The 19976-nt window shown below is 39.4% G+C and overlaps 1 protein-coding gene across 1 annotated transcript in view; it reads left to right on the forward strand.

The window, feature by feature from the left end:
- SMYD3 (SET and MYND domain containing 3) overlaps positions 1 to 19976 on the forward strand; it is a 326898-nt gene that overhangs the window by 257134 nt on the left and 49788 nt on the right. Inside the window, exon 8 of the mRNA XM_087718002.1 lies at positions 503 to 613. Coding sequence (XP_087574128.1) covers positions 503 to 613 — 111 coding nt within the window. The remainder of the gene's footprint in view (positions 1 to 502; positions 614 to 19976) is intronic.

Here is a 19976-nt window from a genome sequence, read left to right on the forward strand (position 1 = left end):
TGAAGCCCAGTAATTCTCCCTGACTCTATAGTGTTTCCTGGAAATTTGCTTCAATATAGAATTATCAACTATGTCCATATAAGTTGTTTATCAGAGGTGGTATTCTGCCAGTTCAGACTGGTCCACCCAAACCGGTAGTGAAAATCGTGCACACCCACCCTGGCTCTATGCCAATTTAGGCACTTTTTTTTAGCCAAAGCGCATGCGCGGAAGGCTGAACACATGTGCAGAGGATGCACGTGCTCATTTCACATACATGCTCACATTTGAGAACCGGTAGGGAAGGTAAGTGTTCACCCCTTCTTTAGGGTTTAAAATGATTACCTATTTTCTAATGTAATGTTGAAAAAATGTTCTACTGTCCCTCATAGACTATTATCCGGTATTTCAACCTTGGAATCCCCTCCCCCGCCTTTTTTTTTTTTGCTATTCCAATGGCTGCATAAATATTATATGCATTCTTTGTCAAAATATAAGTCTTTCTGGTCTTTGTCACCTGCAGCTCACCATCAGTTATACTGAAACTATAATGCCCACTCTGGAACGTCAGCAGAATCTGAAGCGTCAGTATTGTTTTGAATGTGATTGTGTCATGTGTTCCACACAAAGCAAGGTGAGTCAGCTAAATTTGTCTTTTGACCAGGTAATATGGGCCAATACTTGTGCTGAGAGTAGAATTAAAGCGTGCTCTAGGAATTCTTTTATTTAGTCACTTTTTCTTAGCTGTACTGGAATTTTATTATATTTTGGAACCAGAGTTCTTTATTACTATTCTTTCTTCCCATCTTTTTAAAGAGTTTTCTTCTTATTAGTTGCTTCTGCTTCTTTCATGATGTAAGAGCAAACAGTTATATTTTTTTCTTAATCCAACTTGCTTATTCATAAAAACACAGAATCCAGAAGTGCTACTTAATCTATAGAAATAGAACTTAGACTTTCACAGTACTTTACAGCACTCTCTAAGTGCTCTTTAAAGAGTCAGCATGTTGCCCCAACAATCTAGGTCCTCATTTTACCAACCTCGGAAGGATGGAAGGCTGAATCAACCTTGAGCCTAGTGAGATTTGATCTGCCAAACTGCTGGCAGCCAGTGATCAGCGGAAGTAGCCTGCAGTACTGCATTCTAACCACTGTACCACCGCAGCTCTTAATATATAAACATTTATATATTATATTATAAAATGCTATTTGTATTTGCTTGGATGTATATTTTTTCTCCTTACAGCAGCCACTCGTGCCTTTTTAAAATGCTGTTGATGAATATTCTATTGTATACTGTCTCATCCAGTCATTCTCAATTAATTGGCTTAAGTGAGTTAATTTGTATAATTTTATTCAAGAATGATGGAATGATTTGATTAATATTTTTGTTTTATATCTGCATGTTGATTCCATTGCTGTTTACATTTTTTCCTATTGTCGGTGTTTGAAATGATTAAATTTCTATATTGATATATTAAGAGATTTAGAGTATAATCTTGTGAAACAGCCACAGTTGAATAGGATAGTTTTGATGATGATGAATTGAATTTGAATTTTGAATTGATTTTATTTGTAGGCCGCCCTTTTCCCTGAGGGGACTCAGGGCGGCTCACAGAAAACCAGGGAGGGGGGAATACAACACTAAGACGACAACACATAATAAAAATAATACGCAACATGCATACAACATTCGGGCGGGGTAATGATCCTTATCCCCAGGCCTGACGGGCGAGCCAGTTCTTCAAGGCTGTGCGGAAGGCCTGGACGGTGGAGAGGGTACGAATCTCTACGGGGAGCTCGTTCCAAAGGGTCGGGGCCGCTGCTGAGAAGGCCCTCCTCCTTGTGGTTGCCAGCCGACACTGGCTGGCCGATGGAGTGCGGAGGAGGCCTAACCTATGAGATCTTATAGGTCGTAGGGAGGTAATTGGCAGAAGGCGGTCTCTCAAGTATCCAGATCCACTGCCATGGATCTGATGTATTGATGATATCAATACATTGAATCCTTCCTTTTACATGAGAAAGAAATGAAATCATGAATCAAAAAAGACTATGTCTATATTTATCTTTAAATGAAATAATGGATGGACACTAATCAAGGAGAGAAGTAACTTGGAATTAAGGAGAAACTTCCTAATAGTGAGGAAATTAACCAGTGGAAAAGCTTGTCTTCAGAAGTTGTAGATGCTTCATCGCTGGAGTTTTTAAGAGGACATTGGACAGTCACTTGTCTGAAATGGTATAGGACAGTGATAGCTAACCTTTTTTGGCTCCTGTGCCAAAAGTGGCAGGAGCGCAGGGGGTTGTGCATGGATATGTCACACCCATAATGCTATGTGTGTGACCCCAGCGCACATGTGCATGCGACCCCAGTGTGCATATGTACGCGACCAGTGCTCCCCCCACTTTTGGCACATTTTTTTTTGCTCTCCCCAGGCTCCAGAGACTTTATAGGGGAGGGGGACTTTATAGGGGACTTTATAGGGGAGGGTGAAAAAAGCCTCCTCCGCCTCCTGGGAAGCCTCCTGAAAAACGGCCCTACGAGGAACCCGAATGTTCGGGAACAGTGACTTCCGGTTTGTCCATAGGGCAGTTTTTTGCTCTCTGGATCCTTCAGGGAAGCCTCCTGAAGCCTCTGGAGAGCGAAAAACGGCCCTACAGACAAATCAGAAGTCACTTCAAGGAAGCCTCTGAAGGGCGGAAAACGGCCTCAAAAGAAGGCCAAAGTCAGCTGGCCAGCGCACGCATGCACGCTGGAGGTGACAGGGCAACACCTTGCATGCCCTAACAAATGGCTCCGCGTGCCACCTGTGGCATGTGTGCCATAGGGTTGCCATCATGGGTATAGGTTCTCCTGCTTGAGCAGGGGGCTGGACTAGAAGACCTCCAAGGTCCCTTCCAGCTCTATTCTTTAGAATAGAATAGAATAGAATAGAATAGAATAGAATAGAATTCTTTATTGCCCAAGTGTGATTGGACACACAAGGAATTTGTCTTTAGTGCATATGCTCTCAGTGTACTTAAAAAGACAAGATACATTTGTTATTGAAATCCTTGAATTATTTCTTAGTTGGTCAAAGATGTTTGTAGTTATACAATAATGCCATAGTCATATTAAATCACAATGGAAAAAAATTTAAAAAGTATGGTGTAGTATATTGACATATGCAAATGCATTTTAAAAATATGCATGAAGTAAATTACCACTGATGGGTAATATTCACAGAGTACTGCATTTTCTCTGTCATTATATTCTGCTCCGTGAACAAATTTCCCATTTTTGACATATTATGTCTCCTGTTTCTATCTCCAAACTAATAATCAGTAGTCTGTCCAAGACAAAAGCAATTGGTCAAAAGCCAGGAAAGCAATCATGTCTGATCTTCAGAGTAAAATATTTCAGAAATGAATACTCAATGATCTGAAAGACCAAGCCAGAAAATTCTGATGAGAATTTTACAAGGTATGAAAATTCACAGTAGGGTTTACACTGCCCAGCTTAATAAAGGAAGTTTTTGTTTCCAGCTCTTGAAAAATTTACAGTGTTGTGGCATAGTCCCTAATCCTACGAAGTCTTTGTTTATGGCATCCTCAGATGTTTATCTCATAGCCTTCAATTTCGTATGTCTTTTTGTGTTAAGAAAATGACAAAGAATAGGCGATTCCTATTGCATTGTCTGTAATGTTATTTGGTCCTGATTCTTCTCTGCCTGAAAGTTGTGATTCTAACAAGGCTTTATGGACTTCCTTCATCTCTTGCTCTTCTTCAGATGAGGAGCTGCTAAGAATATCTTATGTCAGGCCTGCATTTATATTCCTTTTAGAATTTTGGCCTGCCACACTTTCTCTTATTTCATTATGCTGTTTCTTTAGTATAGTTGATGGGAGGGGGGAATAGACATGAGTGAGATTGTAGAATGTATTGTTTTCATTCTTTACTAGAAGCCAGGGTCATCCTTTGTCTCCGCACCAGTACACCTGACCGGAAGAAGCTGGGTGTGGATGCCAGTGTGGAAGAAGATTGGACCATGTGATGGATTGTGGGTGTGGGGACAAGATCATGAACTTTTAATTGGGTGGAATTCTGATGTCATTTCCAGTATTGGGATTAACACAGATGTGCTAAGATGTCTGCTTTATTAAATTGGAACTTTAAGGATCATTTTGCCTTTGATTCTGATTTAATTCTACATGATACTTGGAACGCTGACATATTACACATTTTTTTTAAAAAAAAGTTTTTTAATTACCATCATGGCTGCTTCCAAGCAAATGCCCCGGACTGTTACCAGTCCAAGAGCCATGTGCACCTATTATGTTTTACATTCTTTAACATGTAAAAATTATTATCTGGATTTCCATAATTTCTGGACCCATCTTGGAGGGAAGCACTGCAAATTGTGCCTAATATGGCACAATTAGACTATTTTGAGAGATGATGCACATAGACTGTAGATTTTAGTCCAGGGCTAAGGGCTAATTTGGAAGATTTTTTTTAACAATGTTACTGATTATGTTGTTGAATTTTAGGGATCCTTATTTTTTAATCCCCACTTGATCAGATAAAGAAAGTTGAAAAGCCATTCCCTTAAGTTACTCACATTACATTTATTAATACAAAGTACATTTTCATTTAATGAAAAGTAAACAGTCTTCTAATTTATCTTCCAGACTCACTTCTCTACGTGTATCTTCTCTGTCTACAAAGGAAAATTAAACTTATCTAGAGATAAACTATCCTGAATCTAGTATAACTACAAAATGTTTTGCAAACTTTCGTAAAACTTTAGTAATACTCCTTTACCAATTATTAAGGGGCATAGATTCAGTGCCATTGTTGTTCAGAATTGACAAGTTTAACCTCAACTAATATCTACTTTTCTTTAGTAGTTACAGATCCCCTTTATTCAGTTGCCTGAAAGTATTTCTGTAATGTGAATTGCAAATCAACTTGACATACATGCATGCATGCATACATACATACATACATACATATATACATACATACTTACAAGCATACATAAATATACACATACTAATCTTGCTATTCCATTTTAGAGTAAGCAAAGTATAGAGAAAGAATAAAAAGTTGCAAACAAAAGAAATTAAAGGGAGAAAGGAAAGGAAAGGAAATACCATTCATAATACCTCATTATTTTTGCAGTCCTTGCTTTCATTTGTCCATATACTGTTTCATGCAGTTCCTTTTGTTCAAAATTCTCTTTTTGGGGGGATCTCATTAACTCAGTCTAACACAACTTTCTTAGTGTTAGATTTCTACTTATTCACTTCTCTTCTGTCACTTATTTTGAGATTTAATCCTTTTTCTCTCTGTGATAAAATCAGTTTTACGTATTTTTTTATTGATCATTCACTTTGTATTCTGTCCACATTCATTAATCATCCATTTATTATTTTCTTATTTTAATAGTCTTGTAATGTTGAATTATTTGCTAACCATAGATTTTTCCCCTTTGGATTATATTTATACAGAATATTTTACTTTTTTCCTCCAAAACTCACCCCCTGGTTCTTTCATTGACATTAATCATTGGAATATAACATGCAACTATCGTCATCTAATTAAGTCCTTTTTTCCTATGGGCCCAGAACAATATAGAATAGGAGTGTCAAACTCAAGGCCTGTGGGGCCCGCAAGGTCAAACACAACCCTGATGTGGCCCTCAATGAAATTGAGTTTGATGCCCCTGATATAGAAGTTCATCCCTTCTGAACATTGAAGTTAGTCCAAAAAAGAAGCACAAACCAAGAATACTAAACTATCTTTATTGTAAAGTTATAATAACAGAAACTTTCAAGTCTGAAGGCACCACTCCCTTCTCTTACTTTTATCTTCCAGAAAATTAGGGGAGGATCCCTTCTGAGATGCATCCCATACTTTTCATTCTGTGGGCTGAAATATCTTTTGCATAATAGTTGTCTAGACTGTAGCTCTTCTTCCTGTGTCCCAAGGTCACAATCCATTCCACGATAATACCAATACATATTTTCTGACTGTTAGCTCTTTCATACCCAAGCTTCCTGGAATCAAGAGTTTTTGGGCAGAATAAAAATACCATAAATAAATAAGCCTATACCTTCACTTTCCTGTATTGCTCAACTTAATTGAATGAATCAGATAATTTTGGTTCTAATTTACTACATCCTTCCCCTTTATTTCAGTTCTACAAACTCTCAGAGTATTTTTTCTTTATTTCATTCATTAATTCCGCTTACATGTAAGTCACAGTTTTCCATATAAGATAAGGAAAGTCACCAGTCATATTCATTTCCACACTGCAATATTAGCAGTGTTCAGTAAAATATTTTGGTTAATATGCCAAAAGTTCAATCAATTGTATCTTAAATATAGTTTTACTATTCTATACTTTCTAAGATCTCTAATTCATGACTATCCTGCAAGCAAACATACTGTTGCCTACATCCCATCACCTAGAATATAAATGCAATGTATTGTACACAGTACTCGAGATACTGCAGCTTAAATATACTGACAAAATGCCAAGCTTCTAGTGAAATTCTGTATCGTATTGTTTTCCCCAGACAAATTCTCTTTATAGTCCTTGATTATCTCTTTTGGTGATATCTTAGTCTCCTGTGCTCACCTGTTGTATGCCCTCTGTGGGCAACTACAGAATGTCATTAAAACATTTAAAACAATTTCTTCCTACAGAATAGTACCCCATGGACTATGGATTTCATAAAACCGTCAGTTATTTTGTCTGTATACAATATCTTAGGCCTCAACTCTTCTCTACAATGATAAATAGATTTATTTTTGTCTTTTAACCAGCTGCCTCCTCTCCTCTGGGGAAGACTGGAATTAAACATACTAGTCTCAGTAATGTACAGTATTATGAGTGAATTCATACTTGTGGCTGTTGAAAAATCAATTTGTAACCATTTCCTTTAATAGATGCTTTCTGACAATGATACACCTGCATTTAATATATTCATTAGGCCTGTTTTTTCAAGAAAATTGCAATGGTATGGTTTAAAATACTGTTTGAAGATATATGTATAATTATTTCCATAATCACTAACTTGGGTGCATTGCTAGTTCTTGTGCAATAACTATGAGATACTTTTACTACACAATCCTGGGCAACTTTCTTGGGAACATTATATTGAAGGAAGCACAGTGGTACAATTTTTGTTAAGCAATTGAAAACAAATGGTGTGATTGAGAAAGCACTGCTGTTCAGAATCTTTTGCCCTTATTGTTAAAGGGAAGTCAACTTCAGTTTGAGTTCCTGCAAATATTCTCAACTGCACAATTCTAATTGTTGCCACAATGAATGGAATTGTAATCAATATGTCAGTAATGTCATTTTCAAGTTGGAAAAAGCTGTTTTAGAAAAATGTGATAAAGCATACAGAATGTGATTACTTAAGTGCTCAGTGGAAGAAGTGGACTTCCTCAAATTGTGTTAGACGCAGAGGTGGTATTTAGCCAGTTTTGACAGGTTCTGGAGAACTGGTAGTGGAAATTTTGAGTAGTTCGGACAATCAATGAATCGGCTGGCCCCGCCCACACTGCCTCCCAGCTGATCTTCTTTTGTTGCCCTGAATAGGAAAACAGAGCTGGAAAGCAGGTTAGTGGAGTGGGGAGGGAATGGGGATTTTGCAGTAACCTTCCCAGAAGTGGGGAGGGAATGGGGATTTTGCAGTATCCTTCCCCTGCCACACCCACAAAGCCACACCATGCCCACAAAGCCATACTCACAGAACCAGTAGTAATTTTTTTTAATCCCACCACTGGATGGATGGATGGATGGGTAAATGGATAAGTAGGTGGGTGGGTGAGTAGGGAGGGAGGGAGAGAGAGAGAGAGAGACAGAGAGATAATAGATGGATGGATGGATGGATAGATCTAATCACATTACAAAAATATTCAGAAAATTAAAGCAACAAATTTTATCATAGTCTTCAACTTAGCAATAAAAAGCTATCATTCTCTGAGAACTATATCTTTGAGTAACTGTCACAATGCTTGATTTATATCTTACTAAAATAGAAATCCCACAGATTTTAAAACATTTTTGTGATTACTGCAATTTTTATTCTCCCCTTCTCCCCCACATTTGTCATGAGGACAATTGTGGATCAGAAGTTCTGGTACTTTAGTTGTGTAGATTATCAACTAAAGACTTATAGAAGATTAATTTGCGTTTTCTCTCATTGCTCTTTTTTGTAAATACCATTAATGGGGGGAAAAAGAATAACTCTAAGTCTGTAAAGGAATACTTTGTTTTCTCTACAGTTAGACCATTAGATGCTTAGGTTCCACAGCATTATGGGATTGTCTTTCATAAAAAGGATAAGTCATCTAAATCACATTAGGAAACTCCCCCTCTGTCAGATAAGAAATCACTGCATTCATATGTAGGAAAAACCTCCCCCTTACCTGTCACATTCTGTAGCGGTTGACAGGCCAGTAAGTTCATTAGTCTGAAATTATATAACTTTGTGGTCTCATGTGAGCGCCACCAAATTATACTTGCAGTCTGAAATGTAATAATATAGATCAAGCTTCATCCATTTTAGCCCACCCTTCAGGTTTATTGTTTCTGAGAAGAAAATACAAAAACCTCCAAACTATTGCAAAACTATTGCTGATTATTGGGCCTCAGTTGCAATACCTGTATTGTAAATCTTTTACTTGTTTTTTGTATCTTTTATCTTTAAAAATCGTATTACATCTTTTTCTAGGAAAGAATAAAACCCCAATCAAAAAAGAATCGATAATACATGAAACACATCAATGATGAACAGTAATTAACACAATAGCTCAGGAAACAGTTAAGATAGGAGACAATGCAAAATTTTAGAAAACAAAAACAAAAGCAGTTCTGGACAGGAGGCCATGTGAAAGAGGAAAACTGAAGTATAAATATATCAGATATGGCAATAGGCAGAAAGACAGACTTTTGTTTCCAAATACATTGAATGCACCGATTTTTAAATCTATTGCTAGCTGCTAAAACCATTCTTATTGTGAAACTGCCAGTGAGGGGAAAGCTACATTGCATTTCTCCTTAATGGTTGCATTTTTGTCAACAGTAATAATAGTTAAGAAAGCCTCTCTTCACTGGAAAAATGTGTATAAGAGATTTTTGGGGGAGTGTACTTTCTCATACAATCTTTTGTTTTTGAATCCGCCAACCTTTCTTCAGGACTCTCCAACTGGCTGTCCAGGGTAATCCCCCTCTCCTGGGTCAATCATCCTCATTATCATTATTGAGTGACAGATGAAAACTTGTCAGTTTCTCCCTACCAAACCTAAAGAAGTTGTATTGTGTTGCAAGCTTCAACTGATCTGTTCCCTGGAGGATGCTAAGAGTTTTATCAAAATGGGTGACTGACTTGGCATTCCATCCCTCTCCCAGGATTCCCAAGAACAAGAGCTAGTTCCATCCAATATTTATTCAAACCCTACTGGGGAAATAAGACAGAGTTGTTGCTCTGCTGGGAAGAAGTTGATTCACAAGTAGGAAACAAAAAATCCAATTTTTAAAAAAATACTCATCCAGAAAATGAAAATTTTAAATTGCAAGTTGTTAAACCAATTATCCATATGCTACATTGTCAGGGCTTGGTGAATTGTTAGCAGCCTTCTGGGATTGGCATATAAATAAAGAAACAAACAAATAAATAAGAGCCAGTTTGGTGTAGTGGTTAAGGTACAGAACCAGAAATCAACCAGAAATCACAATTTCCAACCCTCTCTTTGGGCAATCACACACTGTCAGCATAACTCACTTCACCAGGTTGTGTGAAGAATAGGATGAAAGACCATTATATATACACCATCTTGGTTTGTACAAAATAAAGAGGAAGGAAGGAAGGAAGGAAGGAAGGAAGGAAGGAAGGAAGGAAGGAAGGAAGGAAGGAAGGAAGGAAGGAAGGAAGGAAGGAAGGAAGTCTTATAAAGGCCTTTTGCAGAGTAGAAATCACTGCTGAGAAGACCTCCTTCCTTTTCACTAGCCGCCATGCTTCAGATGGTAATGGAGTCTGGAATCTTAGATATTGATCACAATATGTGTGAAACAACATAGAGGGTCTTTAAAAATGTGATGGTGGTGGTGGTTAAATATTGCTGAACTAGAACTTTTAGCATCTCTTCTCATCAGTCATGCTGGCCAGAGTTACTGAGAATTTTAATTAAGCAGTATATGAGGTAGTAACAATTCCCATCTCTGCCTTCAGTGCAGCTTCCTGAACTACATGCAGAAGTAAATTAGCAATCAGTGTGATTAAACAAACTGAATATAATACGTCCCCAACAGTTCAAGTTTATGGCAACTGTTGAAAATAATTTTATTGCAAATAAATTTAAATGCTTTAAAACTGATAAAAAGTTGCAATATTTAGCATCCAGCATATCTGAGAGTTTACTTGAAATGCAATTTAATATTAGCTTACAGTATAGTGGTTATAATGATTGTTCCTGTGTAATAAATATTATGAAATTAGTTCCCTTTAATCTGCTTCTTAAATACTTTAGAACTAAGGGGAGAACATGCAAAGTCCAATATAACCTTCTCCAAGTTGGCATATTCCACATGGGCAAAGCTATGGTTAACTGTGAATTTTGGGAGATATAGTCCCATTATATCTAGAAGACACCAAATTGCAAAAGATTGCTCTCTGCATTATCTGTCTGTGAAATGGACATTACCAAGCTACTCACATAATTCCTGTTTCCTAGCAACTATTGTTAGCAGCTCCCTGGAAAACAGCAAAGACAGTAATTTGTAAAGGCTACCCTGCAAAATCCATCCTGGAGTAAATGATTTCTGAAAAGACCTTAATTAATGTATTGAAAATGTTTACAAATATAATAAACACACTTTTGGTTAAGAAATATGCCGGGTTTTTAAGAAGCGTAATGCTTTTTAGTAAGAGACAGAAAGTATAGACAACACAATGCCCATTGCTCTCCTGATGAGCAAGAAACCAGGAATGGCACAGGAACAGGGGAATTATCTAGTGGGAGGCCATGGCAATCTTGCAAATATTTCAATCCAGGCAGGATTTCTGAAGATGCCTTACATGGCAATTGTGGCTATACCGTAATGTTAGTTCATTGGGCAATCTTAAACTGACAATTTCACACAGTTCACATAGTTGTGCAAGACTTATTTAACAAATATATTTTATTTCTTATAGTCAGAAATGACTTTGAAAGCCAAAGAGTCATTTCTAAATTTAGGTTTTAGTAGTTCATAAATTCTGGCTTTATAGTGTTTACCTAATAAAAGATAACTTGATGAGGAACACTGAGACTGAAGGATGTTTATCTTATTCAGTTTCTTTCTTTCTTTCTTTCTTTCTTTCTTTCTTTCTTTCTTTCTTTCTTTCTTTCTTTCTTTCTTTCTTCACCTTTGCATTTTTGAATAGCTCAAATAGACAGGGATGCCTTCAGGGCACATAAAATAAGTTGTAGTTCACCAAAATTAATGAGACCTCTGAAAAGTCTGCCCGAAGTTCAATTTCAGAGGAAACTGGGAATTATATTGATATGGCATGACAGTATCAATTTGGAAGACTCTCTGTGCTGACCTGCTGGAATAGGTTTGGAATACAACACTCTTGTGAGAGGTGAGCCTTGCGGTCAAGTGAGAGGAACTGAGCTTCATTACTCACCAAGCCAAGAGGCTAGAAAGAAATGTAACATTCTTGTTAGATGATTTAACCAGACTATCTTCCTCTGTGTTTCTGATGGAGCCTCAGGGTTTTTCTCAAAATTGCTAGCACCATAAAAGTTCTACATGCTTGGCAACCATTAATTTCCAGCTCCTGTTTATCCTAGATAAACTTAGCAGCTCCAAAAAGTGCTTGGATAGCAATCCTGACTATCAAACTTTTTGGATCAGTGAGACAGTACAAATTTCAAGAGCATGTTTCAGTATATCACAAAATGGTAACCATGATGCATGTAGCTCACAATTTCTCCAATTTACTAGCAACAAATTTCATGAGGTTGTTTCTCACTATCACCCTCAACTTCCAAATTTTTTTGTCTTAGTTTCTCTAAGCTCTTACATGAATAACAGCTTCATATTATGCTTCAGATAACCTTGAAAAAGCATTATGTTGCAGTCACCCATCATATATTTTTTATGAAAGCCGCTGGGGTATAATTAAGGCCTAGATGTAGGAAATGACCAATCTGAACCTGAGGATGGGATCAAATGCATCATCAGTTGGAGTCACTATGCTTCCTTAAGAGACCTAAGTCCAGCTCCCTCCCTCCCCCTGTCTTTGAAGTCTATTTATTCTTATCTGCCACCAGTTTGCCTTGACTGTTAGTAAATCAGATTCTTGTGCATAGGTAGCATGAAATAATTTTTTAAAAATTCTATCCCAGGTCCTCGTTTTTTGCACCTGACACTAGAGGCATTGCTGGAAATATAGGTTATACAGTATATGAAGATGTTACTCTGGAGAAGTTTCTCATTTATTCATTTCCTGATTAAATGAATGTTAAAAAATAGTCTTAGGGTTAAGCAGCTTGGTAGGCACCAAAAGAGATGTTGTATTGGAGCCCCCAATTGTACATTTGGATCTGTGCTACCATGAAGTATGGCATTGCAGGCAGAATTATTGTTACATGGTCTCTAGTACATTTTATTTAACAGACATATATGGCTACCTATCTAACACACAACTTTGGGCATTTCACAACAATAATAAAAACCACCAGATAATTTAAAAGAAAAAAAATGCAAAGGCAGTAAAGCCAGGTGCCTGATCCACAGTCTGCTCTCCATCAGACAATACAATCTTCAGGCTCCAACCTGACCCTATCCCAAGATGTGGAATCAGCAATTGTATTCTATTTTCTTCACTACTGTTTCAGTAGTGGGAGCGTGCACGACTGGGCATGCACAGAACTTTGTGCATGCGCAGAAGGTCCTTGATAACATCTGGGTGGGCGGGCAAAGCCTTGCGCCACTGCCACTACCGGTTCGCCCAAACCGGCAGCATACCACCTCTGCTTGGGATATGTTAAGTCATTGGGTGTGATTATATAGTAATCTGGATATCATAATGGGGACAGGAATAAATTGGATTTTGATTCTTTGATGTTAAACATATTGAGTACATGCCCATGTTTATGTAGTAAATGATGTTTCCTAAAATAAATACAATAAACTAAGCATTGATAGCTAAATACATGCTGCCATGAGCAGACATACTGGAGATAGGGCAAGCAGTATCAGAACCAGAATTAGATTCTGATATTCCAATACAACACCAGCCAGCTCAGATATCTCTGCTGAATTAGTTTCCCCCAACACAGCTTGCTTTCTGAGGCAACATTGGGGGAGTTGAACTTCAGCCCTAATGTCCAGCCTGAGATTAACTTAATAACAATACTAAATAACCACTAATGATTACCTGTCTTTAGAAGAGAGACCTTAGCTTGAGGGAACTAATTAGATTAAATGGATGCTTTGTATTATCAGGAAGAGTCAGTTCAAAACGATTGGAAAACCTGAACTGCTACTGAGTTGTTTGAGAATAATAGAGAGCTAGGTAACCTACTATGGAGCAACTCCTGAAGGCAGCTTCCTACATAGAAGTAAATCTTTTTAACCCAGATTTTTTTTCCTGGTGGGCCAGCATAAACAGGACTAAATTATAATCTCATAATTCAAGAGGAGTTTCTTGTTCTCCAGCTGATGGCACAGGACGGTCCAGAGATGGGTTGTTCAATCCTTATTTGCCCAAGAGACTGAGTCATAGTTGAAAACTGGGTCGCAGCAACGACCTTGCTGATGTTCTACAGTAATCTCACATCGTGCAACTGTACTCGCTCCTGCATTTGTTCCAGCGACATCAATGTAGCTTGATTGAAGAAGGATGCAGAGGAAGCAGCCTTAATCACCCACGTGGCCGCCATAAAGGTCTTACCTAAGGCCAGTTCAGTTCTCCTATCTTCTGCCTTCAAGTTGTCCACCACATCGTTTGCGAACAGGGAAACCGGGGAGGCCAAGGCCGCCACAGGAGCATCCACTGCCGGGACCTGTAGAGCTTGAGAGAAATCAGGCTCTATATTATAGAAGTGTCTATCGTTCCCACCAGGAGTGGGGAAGGTACCTGGTTTAGCCCACTACTTTTGGATCACATCCAGGAACAATTTGGGCACAGGTATCTCCTCCTTCTTGGCCGCCAGTTCTGGAAAGAACCCCCCTCTTTCCAGGGACCTTCTTAGACTTTGAGGCCATGACCGTTGACTCTTTCTCCTTCTCTTTCTGCTTCTCTGCCTCCGTCTCGATGGCTGCTGTGCTTCTAGCTTTGAATAGCAAGGAGCGAAACCATTCAGGGGAAAACAGACCAGCAAACACAGGAACATCAGTCTTCAAACTGTCATCATCAGAGAGCTCCACCTCCTTCTGTATAACTCTTGTTTCCTGTTTCATGCTAGGACTCTTCAATGGTTTTTGCTCCCATACCAGAGAAGTAAGCGTAGCACCTCACCTTTCCCTGTTAAGGTTTCCCCGCAAGTTTGTCTTTCTCTCAAGTGGTGGATTTCTCCAGCCTTAGCTAAAGGGTGCATGTTCAAGGAGCCGCAGAGGATTACACTGACCACTGATGCAAGTCTTTATGGTTGGGAGGCATTGCTAAGGACCCAGCTGGCCCAGGGCCGCTGGTCCTCTTGGGATCTTTTACATAACATTAACTTGCTGGACTTGCTGGCTGCTCATCTGGCCCTTTACCACTTTCAGGCCTTTGTAGCTCACATTCACTTTCTGCTGCTGACGGACAACGTGGCAACAAAGGCACATATGAACAGACAGGGAGGGATGCACTCCAGGGTCCTCTGGGAAGAGTCTCAGAGGCTGGGCCATTGGGCAGAGAGGCATCTGTTGTCCATCAAGGCAGAACACATCTCCGGAGAAGCGAACCACCATGCAGATTGGCTCAGCTGGGCCACAGTGGATCAGGTGGAATGGCAACTGGATCCGGAGCTTTTCGAGGAGATTTGCCGGAGGTTTGGATGGCCAAAGGTGGACCTCTTCACGTCTCCAGATAACGCTGGAGGTTTTTCACGTGGTTCCTGACTCGGGGAGCGGAAGGGAACAGTGCCCTGCGCAACTGGTGGCCCCGGGGGTTGCTTTATGCATTCCCTCCTCTTCCTCTCATACCAGGGGTGCTAGGGAAGATAGTGTTGGAGGGGACGGAGTTCATTCTGGTCGCTCCATACTGGCCCCGCAGATCTTGGTTCGTGGACTTGGTTGGTCTGTCCACTGCCAAACCTTGGAGGAGAAGATCTCCCTCCGCCAGGGGGTCCTGGTCCATCCGGAGCCTCAGTAGCTCCAGTTGACCACCTGGCAGTTGAAAGGGAGTTCTTGAGGGAGGCGAAATTCTCCTCAAGAGTGATCCAGACTATTATTGCTTCCAGATGCCCCCCTCCATGGCCAGAATTTACAATGCCATGTGCTCTGCCTTTTGCAAATGGTGCTGCACGGTCAGCGTGAATCTGAGAGGTCCTTCTCTACTGCACATCCTTGAGTTTCTCCAGGATGGCTTGGAGAGGGTCTGTCTCATAATATGCTCCGTAGATAGGTGGCGGCTCTGGTGCTGGACAGCAGGGACAGCTTGGGGTGCCACCCGGTTGTTAAAAAGTTTCTCAAGGAGGTGGCGAATCTTCACCCCCCGGTGGTTCACAGGTTCCCATCTTGGGACTTGTCCATGGTCCTCTTGGCTCTAGTTAAAGACCCCTTTGAGCCGTTGAGGATGGTTTCCTTGCAATTTCTCATTTTAAAGGTGGCCTTCCTGATGGCCATCACGTCTGCAAGGAGGATTTCTGAGCTGGGAGCTTGTTTGAGTGAGGAAAGACCTCTGTGCTTTTAATCCCAACACGCTCATGCTGAGGCTTGATCCCACCTTCATTCCCAAGGTTAACTCCTACTTTCATAGGGCTCAGGAGATAGTTCTTCTGGATATTTGCTCACATCCCACTCATGATTGGGAGAAGTCCTGGCATAAATTAGATGTGCGGAGGACTCTCCATATCTACATCAAGCAGACGGCATCCACTAGAAAGATGGAGGCACTGTTTGTCTCATTTCAGCCATCTGCTGTAGGCTCTAGAGTTTCACCTTCCATCATTGGTCATTGGCTGCGAGCTTATATTGCTCAGGCATATGAGGCACAGGGTAAACCTGTGCCACGGGGGATCACTGCACATTCTACTAGGAGCGCTGCTACCCCAGCTGTGTGGAACACTCAGGCCCAATTGGGGACATTTGCAGGGCAGCTACGTGGGCCTCTCCATCGCCCTTCATTAAACACTATTGGTTGGATGCTTTCACGTCCGCTGAGACATGCTTTGGATGAAGGGTACTCCAAAGGGTGCATGATCCATCGGGAACTAGTTCTCCACCCTAGGAGACTGTCACTTTGGTATGTCCCATCTCTGGACCATCCTGCGCCATCAGCTGGAGAAGGAACATTGGTCCTACCTGAATGTTCTTCTCAGTGTGGTGCAGGGCGGGCCAGATCCCTCCCTGTCAGTTGGGTCCGTAGTCCATGGGGCTTTGCATTCTGTGGGGCAGAGTCTGCTCTTCTTTTATCCTCTAGTTGGAGCTGTGTTTCTTCAGAATGGAGCCATGCAGGAAGGAGCTGGAGGCGTGGCTTCAACTATGACTCAGTCTCTTGGGCAAATAAGGATTGAACAACCCATCTCTGGCCGTCCTGCGCCACGCTGAAAAGAACGTTCAGGTAGGACCAACGTTCCTTCCCTTTTGGGTTGGCATAATCATTAATATCCTGTTCTAATCTCTAAAATAGCTGATCAATATCCCTGTCTGCAACATTAGATTAAATAATAAAATAAATGAGTGACATCTTCCTCCTGTCAATATGGATAATCTTTTAATCTTTTCACTGACAGACAAGACAGTTGTCTGAAATCTGTTACATGCTAATAATATCTGGATAAAGCTTTAGTCATGTATTCATTTTAAAGAGATTAGTGATAGGCTCAGAGGCTCTCCACCTCTTGTTTATTGATCAAGGTTATGTCATATAAAAATGATAAAGCGACAAAAATACCCTAGATCCTCAGTAACTGGTTAGTGTTTTCTTCTTTCCATGGCCACATGCTTTAAAATTCTTAATTAACTTTTGCATTGTGGATGCAATTTGAGATTCCAAATAGTTATTATTTATGTCCTAGTCATATAATAGCAATGTCACAGATAGCAACTTATTAGTATTTAGAGCATGTAGTAACACTTCCATTAAAATGAAAATGGTTATCTTGCTATTTAACAATTAAAGGGGCTGGCAGAAAAGGTCAAGCAGCTTACTTAAGGACACATGCACATGTCAGACATATGCATCTCTCCCAATCTCTCTCTCTATCTTTCGCACATATACACAGAGAGAGACAGAGAGAGACTATTATCTGCCCAAATTCTTTTTTTCTTTTACAATTGAGGGATGAAGTTCTCCATTAAGAACGGATTCTGTACATTGTGTTATGAGCAAGAATTTGATTACAATATAATCCTTGGGTTGGAAATAGAATAATCGTAAAATCAAAGTTCTGACAATCCAAATTATATCCATTTTATGTTTTGTATTTTTGAAGTCTGAACACAAAAATGTCTCTCCTGTACCGGTCTTAATATTAATACAATTGGTGATTCTTGCTTGTTTTGAGTCCTGAATGTAGAAAGGCATCTACTGGCTCAGCTTCTTCAGTGGCATTATTAGTTGAGATCAGTTAATATATTAAAAGGAAAAAAATATAAATGGACTAAACCACCATGTACTTAGTTAATTAACATGGGAAGTCATGTATGGAAGTTTCTGTACAAATAATGAGTGTTGTTCTTGGGAGGAAACAAAGCATGATAGAATTACAGTGCTATTTAGAATGCAATACATTCATTTGGTTATGTAAATATTTTGGTAGAAGAATCAGGGTTGAGATATGACTCAATTACATGCCGGTTGTAAGAATAGCGAGAAATACATAGCATTTTGCTGATTAAACTGATCAGCTGCACAAGATAATTAAATTGTCTACCCAAATTGTTGTGTTGAAATGTGAATGTATGCTTAATATATAACTTCATTTACAAAGAATTGAACTATTTGTAGTTCCTTAACTGACCACTTACTGTGAATCAGTTATGGAACAATAATAAGCTATATGCAAATATTCTAAATATTAAAAGGCTCATTATAAAATAGGATGTGTTTGTTGGAAGTATTTGGTGGAGCAAATTGAAATAAAAATATTCTTAGGACATGTAAAACAACCCATTTTAAAATATGCTTGATAATTTGACATAAATTTTTCACAGTGATTGAAATGAATAGAGGGACGAAGTTGCCAAAAATCACCAAAATTCTTTCTCTAAATGTTCACTTTTCATTTAATATTACATTGCTTTTTTATTTCATGATGCATAAGGAAAATTGTGTGAGCTGTATTCAGTATTCTCATTTTGGTCAAAGATTCTGTGAAAGATTAACTACTTTTCTCCCATTACTTCTGCCTAGCCCACCAGAATGAGAAGGCAGGGTATGTTGCAGGGCCCAGCTATTAAGAATGTATATCTGGGAGGACTATGAAAAAAGGCCTTCTCAGTGGTGGCCCCTTCTCTATGAAGCATCATTCCCTGGAGGAATGATTGTCCCTCACCTAGTTTTTCTGAAAGGTCCTAAAGACTTGGTTTTGTTAGGGGACCCATGGGGATCCTACATGAAGATGGGAATGTTGTTGCTGCCATACGTTAATGGTTTTATGTCAAACCACCCCGGGTTATATGGGTATGAGTAGGGCAGTTATGACAGACAGATAGATAGATAGATAGATAGATAGATAGATAGATAGATAGATAGATAGATAGATAGATAGATAGATAGATAGATAGATAGATGATAGATCGATCCAATTTCCCTGAGTGCTTAAAGATATTTTCCTTTAAAGAGATTTAGGAGGAACACGTAATGCAGGAGTTCTCAACCTGTGGGCACCGGCCCAGTAGTGGGCTGTGAGGAGTTTGTAACTGGGCCATGGAAATGGCCAGTGAGTATGTGCTCACACACACACACCCTCACTTGTGAGACCAGCAGGTGAGCATGTGCGTGTGTACTCCATTTAACATGAGCAGCAGACATGCATAGATGCCACTTGTGCAAATTGAGCTGCATGCATGTGTGCGCTTGCAGGCCACTTGCTCGAACCATCTCCTCCCTTCCCCACCGGTCTGCAAAGCTGGAAACGTTGGGGAACTCTGATGTAAGGAATACCCAATCTACCCAAATTGCTAAGAAGCATATTTTTTTCTGGTTCAGAAATTCTTGCCATTAAATGCAAAAATAAATAAATATTGGAAGTACTCTTCCCTTAATTTCACCGCTTTATAATATTTTTGATGCAAATCAATTCGTTCTTTTAGCTCAGTTCCATTCCTAGAATGGTTTGTAATGCTACTTAAAAAGAAGAACCTCCATGAAATAAAATGTACAGCAGAAATGAACAATTACAGTAAATGTGAAGGAGAGAGCTCCAAACTTTAAAAGCGTAATATTGCAATTTTATGCTCTCTGGGGGGGCTTTATGTCAGATTGCTACCCCAGGAATGGAGAAGAAGACAGAGGCTTTAAGGAGGAAATCAAAGCTTGGATGTTATCTCTCAGTCCCCAGGGAGCCTTCTGAGCTTTTAAGAGAACCATTGAGCTCAAGGTAACCCACTAGAGTCGTGCTTGGAAATGCTACAAAAAACACCGACCGGTATTTTAAATACATGAGGATATCTGTTTTCCATCCCCCATTTCCCCAAATTATATCAAATGATTGGAATGAAATTTTACCTTTAATATTATGAAGGTACATCTTCAATAATCAGCTTCTTTGGAGCTAAAAATGGAAAGTGACTTCGACATTTTGTTTATGAAGATGATTTATAGTCGACTCATAGGGCACTCAAGTTCCCTGACAG

The sequence above is a fragment of the Thamnophis sirtalis genome, unplaced genomic scaffold (genome assembly GCF_051295495.1).
Source record: "Thamnophis sirtalis isolate CommonGarterSnake01/CBP01778 unplaced genomic scaffold, rThaSir2_p1.2 scaffold_6, whole genome shotgun sequence".
NCBI classification, from domain to species: domain Eukaryota; kingdom Metazoa; phylum Chordata; class Lepidosauria; order Squamata; family Natricidae; genus Thamnophis; species Thamnophis sirtalis.